This window comes from Elgaria multicarinata, chromosome 1 (assembly GCF_023053635.1).
Source record: "Elgaria multicarinata webbii isolate HBS135686 ecotype San Diego chromosome 1, rElgMul1.1.pri, whole genome shotgun sequence".
NCBI classification, from domain to species: Eukaryota; Metazoa; Chordata; class Lepidosauria; order Squamata; family Anguidae; genus Elgaria; species Elgaria multicarinata.
Genome location: NC_086171.1, coordinates 157,512,383 through 157,536,179, shown reverse-complemented (window position 1 = coordinate 157,536,179; position 23,797 = coordinate 157,512,383). Strand labels below are relative to the sequence as shown.

Genomic DNA, 23,797 nt, shown 5'->3' with positions numbered 1-23,797 from the left:
ATTACGGGCTCCACAGCACTGGAGCGGGCGCTCGGGAGCGATTGTATCAATGGCCTTTCCCATCTCACAATTCCATAGTGAGACCAAGGCCTTGACTGAGTCGCCAGCCCTATCAGTTGGAAAATCCCCCAGAGCATTCAGGAATCCTTCAGATTCCATAAGTCTCCGGGGGCGGATCATCTTAATGGGTCCCCCACCCCTGCAGGGAGGATCTGCAACCGGCAAACCAAATTTAACAAGGAAATGATCTATCCATGACAACGGGACTGTTGGAAACACCCACACAAAACCAGATCATCCCCCATCCAACCAACAGTGAAAACCAGATCAAGGGTATGTCCTGCCACATGTGTCGGGCCAATGATGTACTGAGACAGCCCCATGGTTGTCATGGTAGCCATGAAGTCCCGAGCGGGCCCTGTCAGGATAGCCTCGGCATGGACATTGAAGTCCCCCAGAACTACAGTCCTCGGGTTCTCCATCACCACCTCCGAGACCACCCCTGCCAGCTCGGGCAGGGAAACTGCTGGGCAGCGGGGTGGGCGGTACACCAGCAGCATACCTGTTCTGTCTCTTTGGCCCAGGACAAGGTACAAAGCCTCAAAACTGGCACAAGGATGGATGGCCATAGTGGACAGTCAATAATTATGGACATACACAGTGCTGGATCAGCCACCTTCTGACCCAGATGTCTCCTCTTGATCTTCGCTAGTATGTTGGACCCCTCCTGCTGGTAATTGCTCAGCAGCAAAATACAGAGGCTGGTCTTGTTCTGCCTGGTCTGAAAATGGATGAGCAATTTCTTTGTATTTCTGTTAACTAAGGCTGCAGTCCTGTGCACATTTATCTGTGAGTAAACCGCATTGCGCTCAGCAGAACTCCCAAGTAAGCACACTTAGGGTTGGACTGTACAGCCTGATCCCTACATATGTGGTTATCACTTATACTATAGATTGGTTGATGTCATGCCCCCACTGAAGGAGTCCTCTTTGGAGGAAGAGCTAGAGGCCCAGAAACCCAGGGCACCCCAGACCAGGGACTGCCACCAGACCCACAGGATCTTGAACCCTCGGGGGAAGTGGTTGCAGGGCCACCCTTGTCAGGGGAAAGGGATTCTGCCTCTGAGGCAGAGGCTGAGCAACCCTCTGACCCCCGGGAGCGTTGTCGCCTCAAGCGACAGGCAAGTAAGGCTCCTGTCTGAAGGAATGCTCACCTCCAGAAAAGGTCTCTGCAAAGGGAGGGTAATATGCCAGTTGATCGCTGGGTGGGGTCTAGCAGGTTGGGCTTAAAAGCCTTCACAGAGAATCCTGCTAGCGTTAGAACAACTTGATCCATCCTGCCTTGTATCCAGTCTCCTGAACTGTTCCTACGATAGATGCCTTGTTTCCTGACCTTTTGGATGGCCTAACGACTCAGCTTCTGAACTGCTTAACATACCCAATTGATTTACTGTGTTTGACCTCTTGCTTGTTATCCTGACCACTCCTGTTGTTGCCTGATCCTGCCTGCCTGTGCTCTGACCTCTGCTTGGACTTAAACTACTTCCGTGATAGCCTAAACTCCACTGCATCTAGAGCCTGCTACAGCCAAAGCAGGATAGTTAAAGTCTGGGAGAAGTAGCACTACTGTGGTGTCTGTACAACCACAAGATGTCTCCCTGCTCCCTGGGAATTAGACAAAGCTCCTTTTAAGTTTGTGGATTTCCTTCCTTTCTAATTTGCTTGCAGCTTTGTTATTGCAGCACAAAGAGCGCAAAACATCCTACATCAGTCTTCCCTAATCTGGCACCCTCCAGATGTGTTTGGACCACAACTCCCATCATCCCCAACCAGCATAACTATTGACCATGCTGGTTAGGTGTGATGGGAGTTGTAGTCCAAACGCATCTGGAGGGTGCTAGGTTGGGGAAGGCTCTTCTACATATTGTACCAGAAGAGGAACAAATATTTTATACTAGGACACATTGGGTAGTATGCGCTCTTGAGGATTCCCCCTATACACTTGTGCTCTGGGGCTTTTGCAGTTCTAAAAATACTGCAAAATGAGAGGAAATGCTTGTTTCCAGAATGGGGCAGGTCTGCAGAGCCAATGAGATCAGAGGCATCCTGGACCCAGGGCATTATTTGAGAGAAGCCTCCTCAGAGCAACTTCCCTGCACTCATGCCTGTAGTCCTATAAGATCAGATTGCATTGGATTATTTTGCTTTTGCTGGACCAGGGTGGGGAATAGGGAGGGATTTACAAATGGAAGGCCATGCTGTCTGGGGATTATGGGAATTGTAATCATACACATCTGTCCTCAAAGTACAAAGGGTGACAACAGTAATGGTAAACCAGCTGCTCAACGAAGATGTTAAAATGCCGACAAATGACAAAGAAAAGGCAAAACTGTTCAACTCCCATTTTGGCTCAGTCTTCTCTTTAAAGAGAATTTGTGCTCCATATGGCATATGTGACAAACAGGCTGAACAGGTAAGAATGCAGCTTGAGGTTGACAGAGATGGTCAGGAAATATCTAAGCACTGTAAATGAGTCCAAGTCCCCAGGTCCAGATGAATTGCACCCTAAGGTATTGAAAAAGCTAGTGGATGGACTCTCCAAATCCCTATATAATCTCTTTGAGAAATCATCGAGAACAGGTGAGGTACCAGAAGACTGGAGGACGGCAAATGCTGTCCCTATTTTCAGAAAGGGCAAAAAAGAAGATCCGGGGAATTACAGTCCAGTCAGTCTGACATCATTACCTGGGAATATTCTAGAGCAGATTGTAAAGCACTCAATCTGGAGGTACCTTGACACTAATGCAGTGATCACTGGAAGCCAACAAGGATTTGTCAAGAACAAGTCCCACCAGACTAATCTTATTTTTTGACTGGGTAACTTTGTTAATAGATTGTGGAAATGCTGTAGTCATAAAATATCTTGACTTCAGCAAGGCCTTTGACAAAGGCGCCATTCAGAAGACACTTTAAACCACAGCTTTAACTACCTTGGTTAAGCCAGAAAGCCGGACTGTGTTCAGAAGACATCTTAAACCATGGCTTTAACCACGGTGAATAAGGCTTTTTGCTTTAGTCACCATGGTTAAAGCCATGGTTTAAGGTGTCTTCTGAACAGGGCCATTGTGACCCATGTTATTCTGATTAGCAAGCTAGTTAAGTGTGGGATAGATGGCACTCCTAGCTGGATCCACAGCTGGCTGGAGAATCATACTCAAAGAGCACTCATCAATGGTTCCTCATCAAACTAGAGGGAGGTATTGAGTGGGTCATGGGCCTTGTATTCTTCAACATTTGTATTAATGACTTGGAGGAAGAGGTGGTGGGAATGCTTATAAAATTTGCAGATAATTCAAAATTGAATGGAATAGCTAATACCTTAGAAAACAGAAATAAAATTCAAAATACGTTAGAAAACTGGGCAGAAAAAAACACAGAATGAAATTTAGCAGAGACAAGTACGCGTTCTTCATCTATGAAAGAGAAATCAAATGCACAGGTATAAGATGGAGGATACTTGGCTTGACAATAGTACATGTGAAAAAGACCTTGGAGTTGTACTTGATGCTAAGCTGAATATGAGTCAGCAGTATGATATAGCTACAAAAAAGAAAAATGCAATTTTAGCTAGCATCAATAGAAGTATAGTTTCTAAATCACAGGAAGTAATAGTTGCACTCTACTTGGAATTGGTCAGACATCACTTCGAATACTGTATTTAGTTCTGGACAACACACTTTAAAAAGGATTCAGATAAATTGGAAAGAATTCAGGAAAGTCAACAAAAATGATCAGGGGATTGGAAGCAAAGTCCTACAAGGAAAGATTGAAGAAACTGGGTGTTTTTAGCCTTGAGAAGAGAAGAAGGGAGAATATGGTATCACTTTTCAAGTACTTAAAGGGTTATCACACAGAAGAGGGCTGCAGCCTGTTCTCTATCATCCAAGACTGTAGGACACAAAATAACAGGCTTAAGTTACAGGAAGACGGATTTTGGTTGAACATTAGGAAAAACTTGTAATGGTCAGAGCAGCCAATGGAATTGACTACCTAGGATGGACTCTCTATCACTAGAAGTATTCAAGCAGAGATTGGGCAGGAATGCTTTAAACTGGATTCCTTTACTAAGTAGGGGCTTGAACTCGAGGTCCTAAATGGCCGCTCCCAACTCTATGATATAGGAACATAGGAAGCTTCCTTACACTAAGCAGGAGCATTGGTCTATCTAGCTCAGTATTGTTCACACTGACTGGCAGCATCTCTCCAGGGTTTCAGGAAGAATTCTTTCCTAGCCCTACCTGGAGAAACCGGGGATTGAACCTGGAACCTTCTGCATATAAAACATGTGCTCTACCATTGAGCCACAGCCGCTCCCCACTCTCTCTCTCTTCTTTTCTTTTAACTCCACCTCCCCCACCAACCGCTCTATTTTCTTCAGCATTTTCTGAAGTTGTCTGCTTTGCAGCTGTGTACTGGTAGCAGAGTTCTAGTTTAGGGTGACCATATGAAAAGGAGGATAGGGCTCCTGAATCTTTAACAGCTGTATTGAAAAGGGAATTTCAGCAGGTGTCATTTGTATGCATACAGCACCTGGTGAAAGTCCCCTCTTCATCAAAACAGTTAAAGCTGCAGGAGCCCTGCTCTCTTTTGTATCTGGTCACTCTAGTATAGCTAGAACAGCTTTAACTGTTGTGATAAAGAGGGAATTTCACCAGGTGCTGCATGCATACAAATGGCACCTGCTGAAATTCCCTTTTCAATATAACAGTTAAAGATACAGGAGCCCTGTTCTGCTTTTCATATGGTCACCCTATGCCATTCTTTCTTCCCAGAGGCATGGTGGGGGGGAACAGCGACAACCATGGCTCCACTGCTACTGCTGTGCTGCCAAAATAGTCAGCTTCAAAATGTGTTAAAGAAATAAAGCAAAAAATAATAATAAAAGATGAGAGGGTAGAAGGTAAGACACCACCAATACAATTGTAAGTCCCCTTCCCCTGAACCATTTACCCTCTCTCCATTTATTTCACTTTGCAGGGTTGTCCAAACAGCCCCAAACTCCCCAAACAAAATTAGGGCAGCCTTACTCTGAACCTATATTGACAGCCTGTCTCTCCCTCTGGATATACCTGAGTGCCCTCCACAATCCTGGTTCTTGCTATTAATTCAACCATCAGCTGTGCTCTCAGACCCGGTTTGCATAACACACAGGGCTCACCATGGATTTTTTGCAGCTGCCACTGTGGTTATTGGAGGGCTAAACAACTTTCATATAACCCTTGGTTTGTAGTAGGGTTATGCAAGGGTTGTTTAATCTTTGAATAACCCACAGTAGCTGGGTTTGGACAACACACTGTAACTCCACCAGCGGTTTACATTCATAATGGTGGCCTTACGCCCCATGGCTCATCATAGGTTAAATAGCCCACATTGAACCACATGTGTCATGCAAACTGGCCCTATGTCTCCCTGGCTATCCACAGGGTCTGCTGCTTCAGTATAGGAGAGTAATCAAGACATTATCTTGCCTGACTTCCATAGCTGAAGATGCTGTTAACTTTGGCTTCCTTGAGTCGAGCCACCCTCTCAGCCCATATAAAGCCAGGACGCACCACTTTCAGTAATTAGCCATAAATGGAAATAATTCAATAAAGACTTACTTTAAAAGCGTCCTGATACTACCAGTTGCCTTTTTAATATTTCATATTTTTGTTGTTGTTTCTTGAGATTAGTCAGTCAACAATGACATTTGGGATAGAAAATCTGTGCTTCATCCATTTCTCATGCCAGCGATTTCTGCTCTATTTATAAGAATGAAGCACGATGACACTTTCTTTAGGGGGGCACGTTCTATGGTTTTAACAGCAGCTGGCATTAGCAGGTAGAGCATCACTCCATATGTGCAAATAGTGAGCAGCATCATTGCAGTTCTAAATGCAGAGATTACATCTGACTGGATTGCTAGTCCACGCTCTGCAAATTTAATTCCTTCCATTTACCAGGCCCCTTCATCTCAAGCAGATCTGAATGGAACCTTTTCTATTACACACATCTGAGCTGCTCTTTATCGACTTGTTTAATTACAGCCCTAACAAAACCAGCTTGGCTCCTGCGGAGGGAAAGAAAGCCAAATGACCTGGACATTTTGGCTGAGGAGGCTCACTGAAACAGGCAGTGGCCCGACTTGGCTGTCTGGCTCCAGAAAACAAGGAGAAGCAGAGCGGCCTCTACGCATCATCTTATAAACAAAGGAAGTCAGATTGTGCTGGATTGCTGTTTATTTCTTCCTTCCAACCCACAAATGCGAAGAACCTCCATTCCAATTTTATGGACTAGCAGATATGTCAAGCACAGTGGTTCTCATAGATTGGGAGGGGGGGAGGAAAGGATGCATATAGGGAGACACTTGTGATTATTACTCAGGAGCACCTGTAGCACTGGGCAACGCACCGGTTCTACACCAGGACTGGCCATTGTTGCTATAAACAATGAAATGGACTCATGCACTATGTATGCATGACAAGGGAACAAACCCCTTTGCTTTTAAGACAAAAGGGTGATAGAGACATTCCCACACAATATACTGCTTCTTCACCACCCACCCACCCACTTTTTTAAAAAATTAAGGGTGCAATCCTATGCATGCTTAGAAAAAAGCCCTACAATTCCCAGCATTCCCCAGCCGGCATGGCTGTCTGGGGAATGCTAGGAGTTGTAGGGCTTTTTTTTAATAATAGTAATAGTAATAATAATAATAATAATTTATTACCCGTCTCTCCCTCTGGATCGAGGCAGAGAACATTAAATACAATATAAAGTTCTTTTGAACTTTGACCACTAAAGTTCATTTTCTAAAGCTTGTTTGCACTTTGGCTACTAAGGGAGCAATCCTATGCATCAGTAGTTTCCAAGGCAACGTTTTTATAATAGTAGTGTTAACTGTTGGGGCCCAGGACACACCCCATATAGTTTTCAACATGTTTTCAAAGCTAAGTTCGGACCACACGCTAATCAAAAGTTGTTTCCCATTCTGTTCCTATTACCCCACCCCGCACGCGTTGATTAGCCAAAGTGTCATGTCCTGCTTGGTGTAAATCTGGCCCAACTTAGTCCTAAATAGAGTAGACCCATTGAAACGAATAGGGCTTAGGTTAGATATAACTAACATATTCATTTCAATTGGTCTATTCGAAGTATACTACCCCAGGTATAGCCAAGGAAAAAAGTCTCCCTCCAGCCAACCAAGCACAGGAATGTGCCCTAGGAGGATTCAGCCTCAGTTTCCCGCTCCCCGCGTCTGCTAAGACGCCCTTAAATTTGCCCCGGGACACAAGCCACAGGCCGTGTGAAGGTAAGCGCGCAGAGACCCTGCCTACCCCGCCGTCGAAATCCACCAGGCCCCCTCCAATAGGGGAGCTAGAACGCTGACGGCGCTGACGGGGTTAACCTCCCCCCAGCTCCTGCTTGGCTCCGCAGACAGGCTGAGCCGAGTATCCGGGCAACAACAGGCTGCGGGGAAGCCACTTGCTGGAAAGCCACCGGAAAGCTGCCCTGTTCGCGCCGCCCTCCAGAGAGCGCCCCCTCCGGATCAGAGGAGAAATGCCCCGGCGCCCCCTTCGCTTCCCCTCGGCTAGGGCCGCCGCCGATTGTCGGGCGCTTCTGGAGAGTGCGTGGACGCCGCTGCCGGCCTTCGTGCAACAGGGTGCTTGGAGCGATGATGAACAACTAGGGCTGCTGCAACAACAGCCGGTGCTGCCGCCCACCGACTGTCTCCTCCCGCCTCTCTCCCCTCCCCCCCCCCGTGGTAACTTCGCGGTTGCCCCAAGTTGCCCCTGGCGATCAAATCTTCCCCCTGCAGCCCCGGGAGCGAAACAGAGAGGCCAAGTCGCCTGAGCGTCCGCCACGCCCTCCCTCACGTCCTCCCACAGTCTGAAAATGAGGCAGCTCCGCGCACCTGAAGGGCGGCGAGACCCCCGCACCCGTCGCCGGAGCCGTGGAAGGAGCGGCGCCATCCCACCCGCATCCGACGACCACGGGCGGGAAGCAGCTTCCATCCGGAGCCTGAACGCTCTTCCTAATCAGGCGGAAGACAGCCGAGCTGACTTACTGGGGAAGCAGCGCCCGCTTGGACCTCCCCCGCCCGCCCCTTTGGGCTCGCTCGAGGGCAACCAGCTCGGCCGAGGAGGAGCGAGTGCTAATGATGCGCCTTGTGAGGTCGGGTTTCCTTGCCGGCTTCTCACGTCGGGGGAAGTAAACACCGCTCCTTCCTGGCGCGTTGAACACGCCCGCGGTCTTCTGGTCCTTCGTTGTGGGTCCAAGCCTGCCTGGGAGGGAAAGCGAAGCAGCCACCAGGCAACGACTCCGGAGCGAGAGGAGGGCGAGGCTGCTGCTGCTGCGTGTCTCCGCGCGAGGAAGAGCAGGAAGCGTGGCTCATCCGCCAACACGGCGCAGGGTTGCTCTTTCAAAGTTTAAAATCGCCCTCCAAGTCCAGCCGGGCTCTCTTCTTCTCCGCCCGGGCGATTTAGCAACCTGCTGAGACGAGACGCAGAGCAGAAGAGGCGACCCTTCGCTGCCGCCGCTGCCGAAAGACCCCTTGTTCTTGTTTCTCCTCACCAGCCGAATTGGGCGCCCGAGATCGAGAGCCGCGCGCCCCGCCTTGCTCCCCGCGCCGCCCCGTTCTCTTGCCATCTGCTTCCACTCTGCGTAAAGCGCTCTCTGCCTCGGCCCGGCAGGCCCGTTTCCTCCCAGCCTAGATGCACTTGTTGCCGCTCGGTGGTGCTCGGGCGGGTTGAGAAGACTTCCTCTCGGCGCCCTCGCCTCCCTCCGGAACAACTTGGTGGCGGTTCCAAACTGAATGCCACCAGTCCCGGCGGCTGAGCTCTGAGACGGTCGCGCCGGCCAAAGGGCAGAGTGAGCTGTCGGAGGCCAGGACGAAAGAGGCCAGCTCCACCCGCCCACACGGCCCGGGCCCGCAGCGCCTTGCCAGAAAAAAGAGGGTTATTAGAGGGCGCCTCTGGTCCACCTAACCTGATCTATGATCAGCTCGGTGTGTGTCTCCTCTTACCGCGGGCGCAAGTCGGGCAACAAGCCACCCTCCAAAACATGCCTGAAGGAAGAGATGGGCAAAGGGGAAGAGTCGGACAAGATCACCATCAACGTGGGGGGCACCAGGCATGAGACGTACAAGAGCACGTTGCGCACCTTGCCCGGCACTCGGCTGGCCTGGCTCGCTGACCCCGACGCCCAGAGCAATTTTGACTTTGACGGGCAAAGCAACGAGTTCTTCTTCGACCGCCACCCGGGGATTTTCTCCTACGTGCTGAATTACTACCGCACGGGCAAGCTGCACTGCCCGGCGGACATCTGCGGGCCCCTCTTCGAAGAGGAGCTCACCTACTGGGGCATCGACGAAACCGACGTGGAGCCCTGCTGCTGGATGACTTACCGGCAGCACCGCGATGCCGAGGAAGCCCTGGATATCTTTGAGAGCCCGGAGCCTGGGGCCAGGGGGGGCGGAGAGGAGACAGAGGACGAAGGGGCCCGGGAAATGACCCTGCAGCGCCTGGGCATGGATGACAGGCCCGCTGGAGCTCCGGGGGCCTCTGGAGGAGGAGCGGGAGGCTGCTGCCGCAACTGGCAGCCCAAGATGTGGGCGCTCTTTGAGGATCCCTATTCGTCCAGGGCAGCCCGGGTGAGTTGGTGGCGCAGTGGGCAAGTGGGGGTCCTGCAGAGCACAGGCTCCCTGAGATGCTCCCCCCAATCCTAGCCAGTTCAATTGGGGGGTGGCTGGGTGGGTACATGGGCTTCTCCCACCAGCTTGTTGTTCCTCTTTTTTGCTGCAAGATGTTACCCCTTTCTTGCACCTGTTCTTCTTGAGATACTGTCATTCACCTTCCCCAACCTGTTGCCCTCCAGATGTGTTGGACCGGCTGGGGGATGCTGGGAGTTGTAGCCAGACACCCAGTTGAGGACAGCGGTAGTTGCTTCACATTTCATCCACTCCCAGAGCTTATGGAATGGAATTTCTTCCACCTGCTCAGCCCGACGGTGCGCACCTTGCTATTCTTTTATTCTTTATCTCTTCTCTTGTTCTCCTTTTGTAACTCAGTCTTTACTTTCCCCAGCTGACACAGGTGATAGGACATATCTCAGTCCTCCTTTTCAGCATGTGTGTTTCTTTATTTCATATATACACTCATGGTGAATCCTTAGGTGTGATTAGCCCTTCTCTCCCTGCAGTCTATTAGCACCACTACCCAACTCTCCATAGGCAAATGCAAAGCCAAGGCCCGGGTAATCCTGTGCAGTATTGGAACGGTCTTTCTCCACACTTTGGACTTGTAAGCACACCCTTAAATGCATTAAACATGCTTTTCCTTCCTCTGCCCACTGAATTCAAGATCTGACAGAGTTTTAGGAGAGCCCAACAAGAGTTAGATATGTTTTCTTAATGCGTTCATCTATATACTTGGAAGAAACATTTAGTGTCTTGGATTTATCACTGATATACAGCATTATCACAAACACTGCAGGTGAGAAATAGGTAGATTGGGATCCACTACTAGATCTTTGCATGGTTAGCTATAGATCATCCAGTGTTTCTGACTCTCAGTTCTTTAACAACAGCAATAACTAAACAGTACTTCCATCTAAATTAAACTGCTGAAATGCAGAAAACGTGGGTTAAGCAAGAGTGGACTCAATTCTGTTCCGGTATTGAAAACAAATTCCTGGGCTCAGAATGTGCTAAGGAGCATCCTGTTCTTTAATTCTAAGTGTTGTTGTTTTTTGCAGCTGGCTCTGGTGGGTGGAACTTGAGTTTCTAGTAAAAATCAAAGTAGTTCTGACAACCTCAAGTCTGCCCACCATAGGGACAGATGTTCCCTTCTCCCTCTGCAGATACATGCATACACACAGAAGTGCATGTATGTACGAGACTGTATATACATCTGTATCATGTATCAATGAGCCCTTATTCCAAATATTATATTTTTGAGGAAGATAGTATTACCTTTTTATTTATTTCTGCTGTCTTCTCTGACTCACAGTACTCAAGCATGAGCCTTCACTTTGGTTAAGACAGCTCTGAGGTTTTCCCATGGTTTTTCTCATTACAATAGTAACTTACTTTTAATTTTGGGAATAAGACGTTGCAGGCAGATCAGTGATACCTACCCCTCTTGCCTCTTTGCAGGTTTTAGGTCAAGAAATGCAGCCTGGTGGTAATTTGTACACTATTTGCCTGTAGGAATTCAAAATCCTCCCTTTTAGAAACACCTTTTCATGCCTGGTAATGGAGACACACCCACTTCATTCCCATTCAGACCCATGCAAATTAATACAGTCAGATGCCACACTCATTTACTGTTTCATACAAACATTATTCACAAGCCGCACACTTTGGCTTTGATCTCAAGAAACAACCATTCACACATCTGTTTTCTCTGTCACGTCAAAGCAATAAATGTTGACATACATGCTGGCCCATGTGAGACACACAGAGAGCTAAATCTCACAGGCATATACTTAGGATGCAAAAGCACTGCTGGCATTTAGAGGTGTAAACATTCAGTTGGGCTTGGTTCATGGCAGAGTTCACATCAACATGTATGTGTGGCACAGCAGGCAGCGGATGATGGAATTTACTTTATCCAACATGTTTTCTTCAGCCAAACACTTCTTCCAGACACCTTAAGCAGCCAAATCCCAAAAAGACACATTCCAGAGATGGAATTACAGACCCCTTCTGTGTCTCAAAGGTCTTAGATTTCCAAAACTGCTCTCAGTTTATGAGAGGGTCCAAAATAGACTTGCTGAAAACAGCCTCCAGGGATTTTCCCACACTGCACTTGCCTTTCTCTCATCTTCTCTTGGCAGATGCTTTCCTTGGCCATTGACCTCAGTGATGCCTGGTGATATAATGACTATCAGAGTAGGGAAACTAAAAAAAGTGCCTTAATGATAATTATTAATGCCTAGTAAGTAGTGATGATGAGGACAACTCTTCCTATCTCCTTGCAAACCTTTTAAAAAGATGGTCATCTCCGTCCCTACCTCCACAGCTCAGGACCTGTTTTTTGATAAAGGTTTCTGCCTGTTGAATCAATTTTATTTTATTTATTACATGTTGATATTGTCCAGTAGTTGAAGCTGTCTGAGAAGTTGTCTGTGTGTCCCCCCCATTTCCTCCCAGGCTCAGTGGCTCAGTGTCGATGTCAGATAGAGAATCTGCCAGGAAATGTGGCTTTCCCATCCGAATGACCTCGGCACATAGCCATACCACAATGGCTTCCAAAGTCATCAAAATTAAAGGAGACAATATGTATAAGGATCTGGCAAGCATTATCTAGCTGACTTGACCTGGCAGTGTCTTCTGTTTTCTATAAGAGCTGACAGCAGTTGGACAAGGAGGTTTGATTCTTTTCCATCTTCAAACTCGCTTACAGCTGTGATGATGTGGTGTAAATGGATGTATTTCAACTGATTTCAAACTCTAGAGAAGTTCAGCAAGGTTATCTCAGTTTGTACCGTGTACGTATCCAGTACCTGTGCTTCTGACATTACATGCTAGAGCCGAGAAGGGTGTTTAAAGAGTTCATAAAATATGAATGTACTATCTTGGAAAGTGCCCTTGTGCTTCATGAAGTGCTGTAGCAATAACTCTTTTTCTTAATGGCCTGTTGCTATGAGAGAAGGAAATGTGAATGCATTACTTGTGAATGCCCCTCCCTCCCTCCCTGTAATGTTCCCCAAATATATGTTTGATCTTTGTGACTTCCTGGGATGTGACTTACCGAAGGCTGCCGTGGATTCCTTCTTCTTCACCATTACATGAGAATAAACTGCAGTTGAACTTAAATGATCTTATTACCCAAGCTAGTGTGGTATAGTGATTAAAATCTTGGATTGGGACTCGAGAGATCCAAGTTCTAGTCCCACTTAGCCACGAAGCTCACTGGGTGACTTTGGGCCAGTCACAGACTCTCAGCCTAACCTACCTCACAGGGTTGTTGTGAGAATAAAATAGAGAGGAGGAGGACCATGTAAGCCGCCTTGGGTTCTTTGCAAGAGGAAAAAAGGCGGGCTATAAATGGAATCAATCAATTACTCATTGTACATCAGAAGATCCTAAAGTGATTGGTCAGTTTTGCTTTCTTCTGTGTTTCTGCTCAAGAAATTTGGACCTTGCTATGAAAACATGGAGAGCAGAGGGTAGTCCTTAATGGCCATGTGGTTGGCTGTGATCACTGCTATTAATGCTTCAGTGGCACGTCAGAATGTCTGGGTGTGACATTCAAATGGCATTGGAATAGATGATGGGTTCAATGCACTGGATAGGGAAATCTGATCCTATTTACAGGTAGACTGGTCCTAAAAATTGGCTTTAGTTGCCACTGCAAAAGCTAAAAAGCTGTATCCTTCCTAACCTTGGGAAGCAAGGCAGAGATGACCTGCTTTACCGTACCTAATCCTATAATGTATTGAATCTAGCCCTTCTCTTCTCAGGCTCTGTCTCTGGCTAGGTCTTTTTTATGCATTGCCTGCCTCCAGTCTCATGGACACAAACACACATTGTAAAAAGTTCTTGTTTCCTGTGCCACAAAAACGGAAGAGCCTGGTGAAGCAACAGCAAAAGTTGTTCTTGTACCAATGTTTTTGGTTAACGTTTGGCTGGATCCATGCCGTGGCATTGGGCTCGAGAGAATAGTTCAGAATTTGGGGTTGAACTTAAGAAGGCTGTCTTTGCACACCAGTGCGGGAGCTATTTCCAGGACGCAACGTGGGAATAGAGACATGGTATAATGACAGTATGTCTCGGTGCTGGAATCACACTAAATCAGAAGAACCTTGAAGGCCTCCTTGGCTCCATGTGAAATGCAGAAAAAAGCTGCATGGCCAGCGTTGGTGGCAGCGTGTGGCTGACTTTGAATTAACAGTGGGAATCCGTGCTTTATGCTGGGGCTGTGGGGAAGAACAAAGGAACACCATGCCGGAGACTCACACAAGCAGCTGCAATCACGAACATGAAACACGACCCGCAGCCTGCTTAACAGGGGAGAACAGAGTTTAAACGCCCCTGAATGAAAGAGGACCACTTTCATTCAGGCCACTCACAGCCAGACATTAATTTTGCACTCAGAGCAGCAGATCACTCACAGGCTGTGCGGAAGGTAAAGACAGAGTTGTATTATGGGCTTAGAACACCAGCAATTCATACAGAGGTTCTTTGCCCCTAACAGGTGTGCACACTTTGCCTGCCATCAGCTGGTAAATGGAGTCTGACCATAGATGGGGCACAAGGGAATGGCTGAAAGCAAGTTAAGAGTGTCCACCGTTCAGATTGTATGAGAGACCAAAAACTCCAGAGAGCTGAGTGGAATTCCCTCCCAAGGGATATATGTTTGTCGCCATCAGGACAGGCTTTTTTAAATGAGGCATTTTTTGAAAACCCGTCTGTTTGGGGTTGTTTTTAGCTGAGATGCTGGGCTGAATTTTAACTATTGAACATTCCATAGTGCTGCTGGTTTAAAAATTGTTTAAATTATTGCAGTGTGCTGCTTGCTTGTAAATTGTTTTAAATTGTTTTTAAGTATATGTTCTACTGAAACAGCAACATGTTCCCTTTCTGTTTATTTTTAAATGTGTGCCACCTTGTGAGGGCGTTTGCCATAAAAGGCAGCAATGAAATATTTAAAATAAATACAATAAATGAATGGGATTGCGCCAATTGTTCCACGGAACATTCTGAAATCTGCATTTACTTTCATGTCATGAGAACTGGTGTGGTGTGATGGACTGGAACCTTGGAGTTCCGGGTTCTAGTCCCCACTTCGCCATGAAGCTCACTGGGTAACCTTGGGCCAGTCACAGACTCTCAGCCTAACCTGCCTCACAGGGTTGTTGTGAGAATCATAGAATCATAGAATAGCAGAGTTGGAAGGGGCCTACAAGGCCATCGAGTCCAACCCCCTGCTCAATGCAGGAATCCACCCTAAAGCGTCCCTGACAGATGGTTGTCCAGCTGCCTCTTGAAGGCCTCTAGTGTGGGAGAGCCCACAACCTCCCTAGGTAACTAGGTAAATGGAGAGGAGGAGAGTCCATGTTAACTGCTTTGCTTCCTTCCAAGAGGAAAAAAAAGGTGAGATATAAATGTAAGAGAGCTCCGGCTATTGGGCGGTATAGAAATGTAATAAATAAATAAATAAATAAATAAATAAATAAATAAAAATAAGTATCACAGGGCTTATGCATCTCCTCTTGAGTTGTAATCAATGAAGAGCCGGCATAATCACTGGGCTTTTGACTGGGGTTGAGCAGCAGCATTGAACAGCTCTGCAGTGCCACTGTATTTGCAAAGTTCTTGTAACTAGCTTAGTAGAATGGTTAGGTGGGCTGATTTTTCAAATAAAGCCTCTAGTGGCTCTGAGGGAAATGGTGTGTGTGTGTGTGTGTGTGTGTGTGTGCGCGCACACACACACACGCTTGTGGTGCTTATTTCACATTTGTCCCAGTTATTCTGTTTCTGAAACATCCTGCATCTTATATAGCTGCAGCCAAGAATATGATTTTTTTCCCTTTAGCCTGTAGAATAGAAATGCCATCAGCTTGAGGGGGTGCGTTGTCGAAGAGCACTTAAGAAGGGCAAATAAAAACATTTATTTATTTTAAAAACATATTTCTCACTTTTAAATCTGATGTTTATTTTTTTATTTTTAAATCTTTCAGTTACATTAGCAGTGCAATCCTATGCATGATTGCTGAGAAGTAAGCTCCCTTATATTCAATAGAACTTACTCTCAGGTATGCGTGCCATCCTGTACACACTTACTTGAGAGTAAAGCCCCATTGAACTCATTGTGATTTACTTTTGAATAAACATACATAGGATGACTATGTTAAGAGTGCACTCTTCTGCATGTCTACTCAGACTTAAACCCCATTAAGTTTAATGAGACTTACTCCCAGGTAAGTGTGTATAAGATATATAAACTACCAAGTGGAAAACCTGTTTTCAAACAGGGGTGGGCAGAAAGTAGATCTCCAGATGGTTTGGACTTTAGCATTCCTGATCATTGGCCATACTGGCAGGTGCTTCTGGGAGTTGAAGTCTAAAATATGGCCATCTGTCCACCCCTGGTTTAAAGCAATTATTTTCTTGGAGATTGAAATAGTCAGAATCTTGCTTCAACTCTTTAAGGAGCAAAGCAGAGAAATAGCCATCTTGCATTCAAACAGGTTTGAATTCCTGCCTTTGTTGGCAAACAAATTTGCAGAGAAAAATGAACATGAATGAGGCTGGAGCACAAGCAAACACAAGCAGTCCCAATTGGACAATTGAGTTCTTCCTGTTTATTCTTAGTGTCACTGGAAGGTGCTAGGCTGATCTTTGGGATACAGAAGAAACCAAAACTGCCAACATGTTTCACCACAGTCCACGCCAGGGCAAACTTCATACTGCTCAACAATTGGATCTGAAAATGATATAATAAAAAGGGAAGCAAGTTGTGTCTGCCTTGTTTATCCCTGGTCATAAACTGAATTTACAATGAGGATGAGGATGATCAGAGGTAGCGTGCCTTCAAGGCTAGCACAGCACAAGGGTAAAACAGTTCGCCTGCAAGCTCATTTTGTGATACGAATGTTCACTGCATCCACAACCTCCTCCCATCCCCTTCTTTGGCTTTGTAGCATCATCCAGGTGGCAGATAAATGTACATTTTCTTGGGAGTAAATCTTACTGAAATCAGTGAAACTTACTTTTAAGTAAACTTCCACAGGATCAGGCAGTGTATCTTAGACCATAAGAAGAGGCATACTGGACCCATTTAGTCCAGCACTCTGTTCATACAGTGGTCAACCAGCTGTCGACCTGGAACTCACAAGCAGGACACGGTTGCAATGGCACCCCCTGTCCATGTTCCCCAGCAATTGGTGTATATAGGCTTATTGCCTCTGATACTGGAGGTAGCACATAGCCATCAGGACTAGTAGCCATTGATAGCCTTCTCCTCCAGGAATGTATCCAACCCCCTTTTAAAGCCATCCAAATTGTAGGCATCACTACATCTTGTGGTAATGAATTCCATAGTTTAACTATGCACTGTGTGAAGAAGTCCTTCCTTTTACCTGTCCTGAGTCTCCCAGCTTTGTAGGATGACCCCAGGGTTCTTAAATGCAATGGCTGGATGGAGATGGGAGATGGGAGATTGGAATGGAAAATTGGGATCCATTCATAAAGAGTAACATCTGTTCAGGGAGGCCTTTTTGTTGTGTACTGATGTACCATAGCGGACAATGGAAAGGAGAGGAATGAGGCCATATAAAATGTATAAATGACAACACAAAGCATCTATTTTGATCACGGCTGTGTCTCATCCTAGGTTGAAATTGAGCATGCATCTTCATTCTGTCTCTCCTTTGTAGTGATGAATAAAGGCAGATGAGAGAGAGAGAGAGAGAGAGAGAGAGAGAGAGAGAAGGAAATTGTTTTAAAGCTTGCTGCATCTCCTTGTTTGTAGATCGTTTTTGTTGTTCTATGGTGTGTCCATTTTAACCACTGAGCTTATTTTCCCTTCCCCCTCCAGGTAATTGCGTTTGCTTCCTTGTTTTTCATTCTGGTGTCAATCACAACGTTTTGCCTGGAGACGCACGAAGCCTTCATCATAGCTGTTAATGTGACTGAGACGCTGGTGGTGGGCAACACAACAGAGATCCTTGTGGTGCGAAAGATGGAGACAGAGCCGATCCTCACCTACATTGAGGGCGTGTGTGTGCTGTGGTTCACACTGGAGTTTCTAGTACGCATTGTTTTTTGCCCGGATAAATTGGTCTTCATTAAGAACCTTCTTAACATCATTGACTTTGTAGCCATCTTGCCCTTCTATTTGGAGGTGGGACTCAGTGGGCTGTCATCCAAGGCAGCACGGGATGTGTTGGGCTTCCTGAGGGTAGTCCGTTTTGTCCGGATCCTCCGGATCTTCAAGTTGACGCGCCATTTTGTTGGACTTCGGGTGCTGGGCCATACGCTCCGGGCCAGTACCAATGAGTTCCTCCTCCTTATCATCTTCCTGGCTCTAGGAGTTTTGATCTTTGCCACCATGATCTACTATGCTGAAAGGATTGGAGCCAAGCCATCTGACCCCAGCGGTAGTGACCATACCCATTTTAAGAATATTCCCATTGGATTCTGGTGGGCAGTGGTGACCATGACTACACTGGGCTATGGCGACATGTACCCCAAAACCTGGTCAGGCATGCTGGTGGGAGCTCTCTGTGCTCTAGCGGGGGTCCTTACCATCGCCATGCCTGTCCCAGTCATTGTCAACAACTTTGGAATGTATTACTCATTGGCCATGGCTAAGCAGAAGCTCCCAAAGAAGAAAAAGAAGCACATACCCCGCCCAGCGCTGCTCGACTCTCCAGCAGCGTACTGCAAGTCTGAGGACAATTCGCCCCACAACAGCATTCAGAGTTATAACAGTCCCCTGGCAGCTGCAACAGCAGTGGGGATGATGGAGCGAAGAAGATCAGGTGAGGTGCAAGATCACAGGTTCAGCCAAAGGCAGGGAAAGAAAAACGGGTGGTAGGGATCAAGATGCAGCTAAGTCCCTTGTAGAGACTCAAAGGCAGGTTCTTTATCATATGTGTCCCGGTGTGACATCGCTCCATTGTCACTTTGGTGGGTTAATAGAAAAACCAGGGGTTGATTCAAACCAATTTTCTCAGCATGTCCTAATAAAAAATTGGCCTTTTAAGTTACTTGATCAGGGGAATCACATATGTCTAGCCAAAGCTTCTGACTTGGCCAGTCTGGAAGCACAGACTCATGCTAGCAACTAGAAATTTAGCCAAAGTTGCTACTTTGATGTACACATGTAGTGTTTAACCGGGGGTGGGGGGGCACAGAGAGACCATGGATGCTTCCAAATGAGGCTTTTACCTACAAAAGAGTGACCAGATTCAAAAGAGGGCAGGGCTCCTGCAGCTTTAACTGTTGTGTTGAAGAGGGACTTTCACCAGGTGCTGCATGTATACAAAGGACACCTGATGAAATTCCCCTTTCAATACAACTGTTTAAGATGCAGGAGCCCTGCCCTCCTTTCCTTATGGTCACCCTAAACCATGCCAAAGAAGATGGATGGTCTGTTGTGCGTACACTTCCTGTAATATGTGACGTCCCCCCGCCCCTTGCTGTCTCATGTTGCAGTTCAGGGGCCTGTAATGCCTGAATGATAGGCCTCCTTCTGGAGCATCGATTAACCATTTGACCTTTTCCAGTGCAGTGAGTATCTGAAGGTGGCCTTTGGCATCCCAGTGTCGGCCCTTTCCGATATAGGATCGATGAGAAGCTTGTTAGCATGAAAGTTCATTGGCGCAGGCGATTTATTTTTGATGGCTGCTGCGCCCTTTTTTTTCTGCAGTCGGCAGTTGTTAAGCTAGGTGTAGTTGCTGCCCAGGGCTGTGGCTCTCCAGGGTTTCAGGTTGCAGGCGCTTGGCTAGCAGTGGGAAGTGCTTTGGGACCTCCGTGGGAAGCCTGAGTGCTTCAAGGGGAAGAGAGATGGTGCCGTCTCCGGCTTTGCCAGAAGAGAGGCAAGAATTTTTATTAAAGAGCCTTCCAGTAAATGACTCTCCTGACGAGATCGTAGTGGGGGCTGGGGTGTGCACATGTGCACGTGCATGCATGCATGCACACATATGTAACCCAGAGAAGTGCTGATAACAATGGAATTGGAGCAGCTTACATCAGCTGAGGATCGGGCTGGAATAGCTTCTCTCTAGATTTAGATCATAACAAATGAAATTCAAACAACGTGAAAGGGTTAAGCTTCCTGCTAACAGGAAGCAACTCTTTTTATTATTTTTGTTCTTGAGGTTACTGGTTCAACTTTCTGCAGCTCGTTAGTGATCAGATGAAGCTTGCAGGCAGGCAGATCAAATGGGCTCAATGGCAGGACGATTTTATGTATTGTCTAGTATGAGGAAGCTGAATGTGGGCATATAAGCTCTATCATCAGTAGAAAAGTGAAACTGGGTATGAAGCAACCAGCCTAACTGTCATTGATTGGTTTCCTTGATAAAACCCGCAGCAGCGAATCCAAGAACTTTGAGGCATGATGTTGAAGCAGCTCACTGGTATTGCTTTCTCCAGACATGGACTGAGCCACTGGGGAAAGGAAGGTATGGTCTAGTAGAACTGGATCAGTACTGGAATAGCCTGGTGGCATATTACCAGTGGTATTGTGATGCAACAACAGCGCATGGTTAAGCTATGGAATTCACTTCCACAAGATATATAGTGATGGCCACTGGTTTGGATGGCTTTAAAAGGGGGTTGGAAAAATTTCTGGAGAGGGCTATCATTGGCTACTGCTACCTCCAGTGGGGCTGTTCAGACAACACGCTAAGCCAGGGTTAGGCCGCTAACCCTTTTGCAGCAAATGGTTAGTGAGCGTGTTTAAACCGTGGTTATGTAGACACAGTTGTTAGGAATGGTTCACATGACATGCTAAGTCATGATGTTTAGCTCAAAGTACTTAACCACTGCGGCTTAGCGTGTCACCTGAACAGGGTCTGCATCAGAGGCAGTATACATCCGTACACCAGTTGCTGGGGACCATGAGTGGAGGGTGCTGTTGCACTCATATTCTACTTGTGGCAGGTGGCTACTTGGCCACTGTGTGCACAGAATGTTGGACCAGATGGGCCTTTGGTTTGATCCAGCAGGACTCTTCTTATGTCCTATGGCCTTAGATCAGGGGTGCTAAACCTCTCGCCACCCAAGGGCCAAATTCAATTTTTGGAGAGCCACATTCCAGTGGTGGGCGGGGCCGAAGGCAACAGGGGCAGAGCCAGAACACCAGCATATTTGAGCTTAAAGCTCTTACTGCCAGTAACTTATAGCCTTAGGAGAGGCATTTCAATCTTTTAGAATGGAAAAGAAACATTGCAAAAGCTGGGAAACCACCAAGTAGTCAGGGCCAAGGGGCAGAACCAGGAAAAGGGGCACAGGGCTGGATTTGGGCTGGGCTTCAAGACCCCTGCCATAGATGCTCATCAAGTAACAGATAGAGAAAGCTCTTTCCAGAAAAGACCAGTTTCTGTGGAAACTATAGAGTCATTGTTGTAATACCAACATTTGCTATGTTTGCAGCCATTTTCTGTAACCTCTACAAGGTTATGGGTTACAGGGCTGAAGTTTCCCTCTTTTCAGCAGTGTTCAGTAGGTTGACCATATGGAAAGGAGGACAAGGCTCCTGTATCTTTAGCAGTTGTGTTGAAAAGGAAATTTCAGGAGGTGTCATTTGCATGTATGCAGCACCTGGTGAAATTCCCTCTTAATCACAACAATGAAAGCTGCAGGAGCAGAGTGACCAGATACAAAAGAGGACAGGGCCCTGTCTTCCTTTTCATATGGTCACCCTATCTTCAATATGCAATAATAATAATAATAATGATGATGGTGATGATGGGTGGATTCACCTTTGTACAATAGTGCATGAGTTGGGTATAGATCTCCAGTCTAGGTGAGGAGAATCTGATTCTAGTGTATTTTGGAAATATCCCAGGATTGGGACCAGATGGTATAAACTGCTGAGAATTGATAATAGAAAAGCGGCTGCACTGTCTTCCATTGCAATAAGGAATTTAGTGGTAGATGAATGGGTTGCAACCTGGTGACCCTAGTTTGTGATGCCCATGAAGCTCTCATGATGCTTTATGGGCATCAACAGAGGATTCATGATGCTTCATGGGTATCAGTAGAGGACTGCCCCTTCCCCTTCCCCTCCGCCCACTGTATTCACTTATTCATGGTTTTCTTCTGCCCACCATTCCCTCAGAGAGCCCTTCAGTGCCCTTGAGTACTTATGAAGACAAAGGAAGCTTCCTTTATTTGTGGTTTCATACATCCTTAAAGAGACAGCCAATTAATCCTCATGGGTAGTCCTCTAAAAAGCTCCCTGAGAGAACATGTTACATAACTCGTATACCCCTTGAGATCCCTGAGGCAGTCAGGGCAGCAAACTAGAGGTAAATATCTGAATAATAATAATAATAATAATAATAATAATAATAATAAGAAGAAGAAGAAGAAGAAGAAGAAGAAGAAGAAGCAAGCATATGCTTAACATCTTCTAGTAAAGTGAACATTTCCTTCCAATTCACTACCATTCCCCTTTTCTAAAAAGTCCCTCAGTCCCTCAGCTTGCAAAGCCATAAGTAAAAGGAGCTTAGAGGCAAAAGCCCTCCTCCCAAATCTTATATAATGGCCACATACACCCTGGCCTCAAGTTTCCTCAAGCAGGGTAAAGGAACTCTAGAATGTTCCAGAATGTTCTTGGTTTCTTACTCATTTCCCTATTGCCAAAGCAGGTGTAGCTCTGGTCTCTTCTGGTCTCAAATGTTGATTTTTTTTTCTTCTTCATTCTTTCTCCTTCCAAAGATACCAAGCAGAATGGCGATGCCAACGTGGTGCTGTCAGACGAGGAGCAGCCTCTTTCGCCGCCACCTGAGGAGAAGCAGCCCATGAGGCGCTCAAGCACCAGGGACAAAAACAAGAAAGCAGCTACCTGCTTTCTTCTGAGCGCTGGAGATTTCTCTTGTGCTGCCGCCGATGGTGGCATTCGGAAAGGTATGAAGGAGACCCTGAGATGTGTGCCGATGGATGGAGGGGAGGCTGTGGATGAAGAAAATGATATCTATTTATGAGGCAGCTGGGCGACTTCCCAGTCATCACCATGGTTTTCAAAGGGAAGGAAATGGTGCTTTTTAAGACTGCTGTCCTCCCTGCTCTTTCCAGTCATATCTGTGGTAGGGTTGCTAGGTTGGGGCCCAGGGAACATTTATAATATAACTCTTCCACTGCAGCGATAGACAAGGCAGCTGAAACTTCGCCCACCCATTCCCTCTGTAGTCCTGTCAGTTCTCCCATCCTGTTGTAGCAAGTAGGACTTCAAGTATGCTACTGCACAGCAGGTGTGGGGGAAGGATGACAGGGCTGGGGAGGCAATGAGTGGGAGAAATGGTGTCTGTCTTTCCTGGGCCAAAAGACATGGACTGGGTTCGTAGGACACAAGGATGGTTAATAAGCTATGGTGGTTTGTTTACCACCCTTGTGTGAGCAGGCCACATGTCGGCTGAGTTCCCTAATTACTTGGGTGAACCTATGAAAAGGAGGACAGGGCTCTTGTATCTTTAACAATTGCATAGAAAAGGGAATTTCAGCAGGTGTCCTTTGTATGCATGCAGCACCTGGTGAAATTCCCTCTTCATCACACCAGGTAAAGCTGCAGGTGCCCTGCCCTCTTTTGTAGAGTGACCAGATACTTTGGACCTGTGTAATTTGTCTAATTAAGTCACAGTCTCCTCTGTATTGATAATTAACTTTGTTTTGGTTTTTTTTTTTACATCTGATTTTACAACACGGCTTTACAATCTTTCTTTTAGACATAGCTTTTTACAGAGCAGGGCTAGTCAACCTATGGCCCTAGTGTTACATGCAACACTTAAGGCTGATTTCAAAAGCCATTTGCAGTTCAGACATCTGGGAGGAGGAGGGAGGGAGAGAGAGAAAAAACAGAGTGGCAGAAAGAGAAGGGGAGCACTGACTTTAGCCACATCGCCCACCGGCATGTGGCTCCAGCAGATTACCTCCGAGGGAATGCAGCTCTGGACAAAAAGAAGTTCTCCCACTCACGACACAGAGGGTGCTTCCAGATGGAGGGCTCCTAGCACTAGAAACCAGAAGGCATTGTGCACAGCTGTTCTGTCTTTATTCCTTAATGGATCTTCTGCAGTAA

The 23,797-nt window shown here is 46.7% G+C and overlaps 1 protein-coding gene across 2 annotated transcripts in view; it reads left to right on the top strand.

Annotated features, from left to right (window-relative positions):
- The first annotated feature begins 9,015 nt into the window (after positions 1–9,015).
- The window catches only part of KCNC4 (potassium voltage-gated channel subfamily C member 4), a 35,792-nt gene continuing 21,010 nt past the window's right edge, over positions 9,016–23,797 (top strand). For both annotated transcript variants that reach the window (XM_063140411.1, XM_063140403.1), the window contains exons 1-3: positions 9,016–9,690; positions 17,585–18,530; positions 22,441–22,629. In XM_063140411.1, coding sequence (XP_062996481.1) covers positions 9,034–9,690; positions 17,585–18,530; positions 22,441–22,629 — 1,792 coding nt within the window. In that variant the 5' untranslated portion in view covers positions 9,016–9,033. The remainder of the gene's footprint in view (positions 9,691–17,584; positions 18,531–22,440; positions 22,630–23,797) is intronic.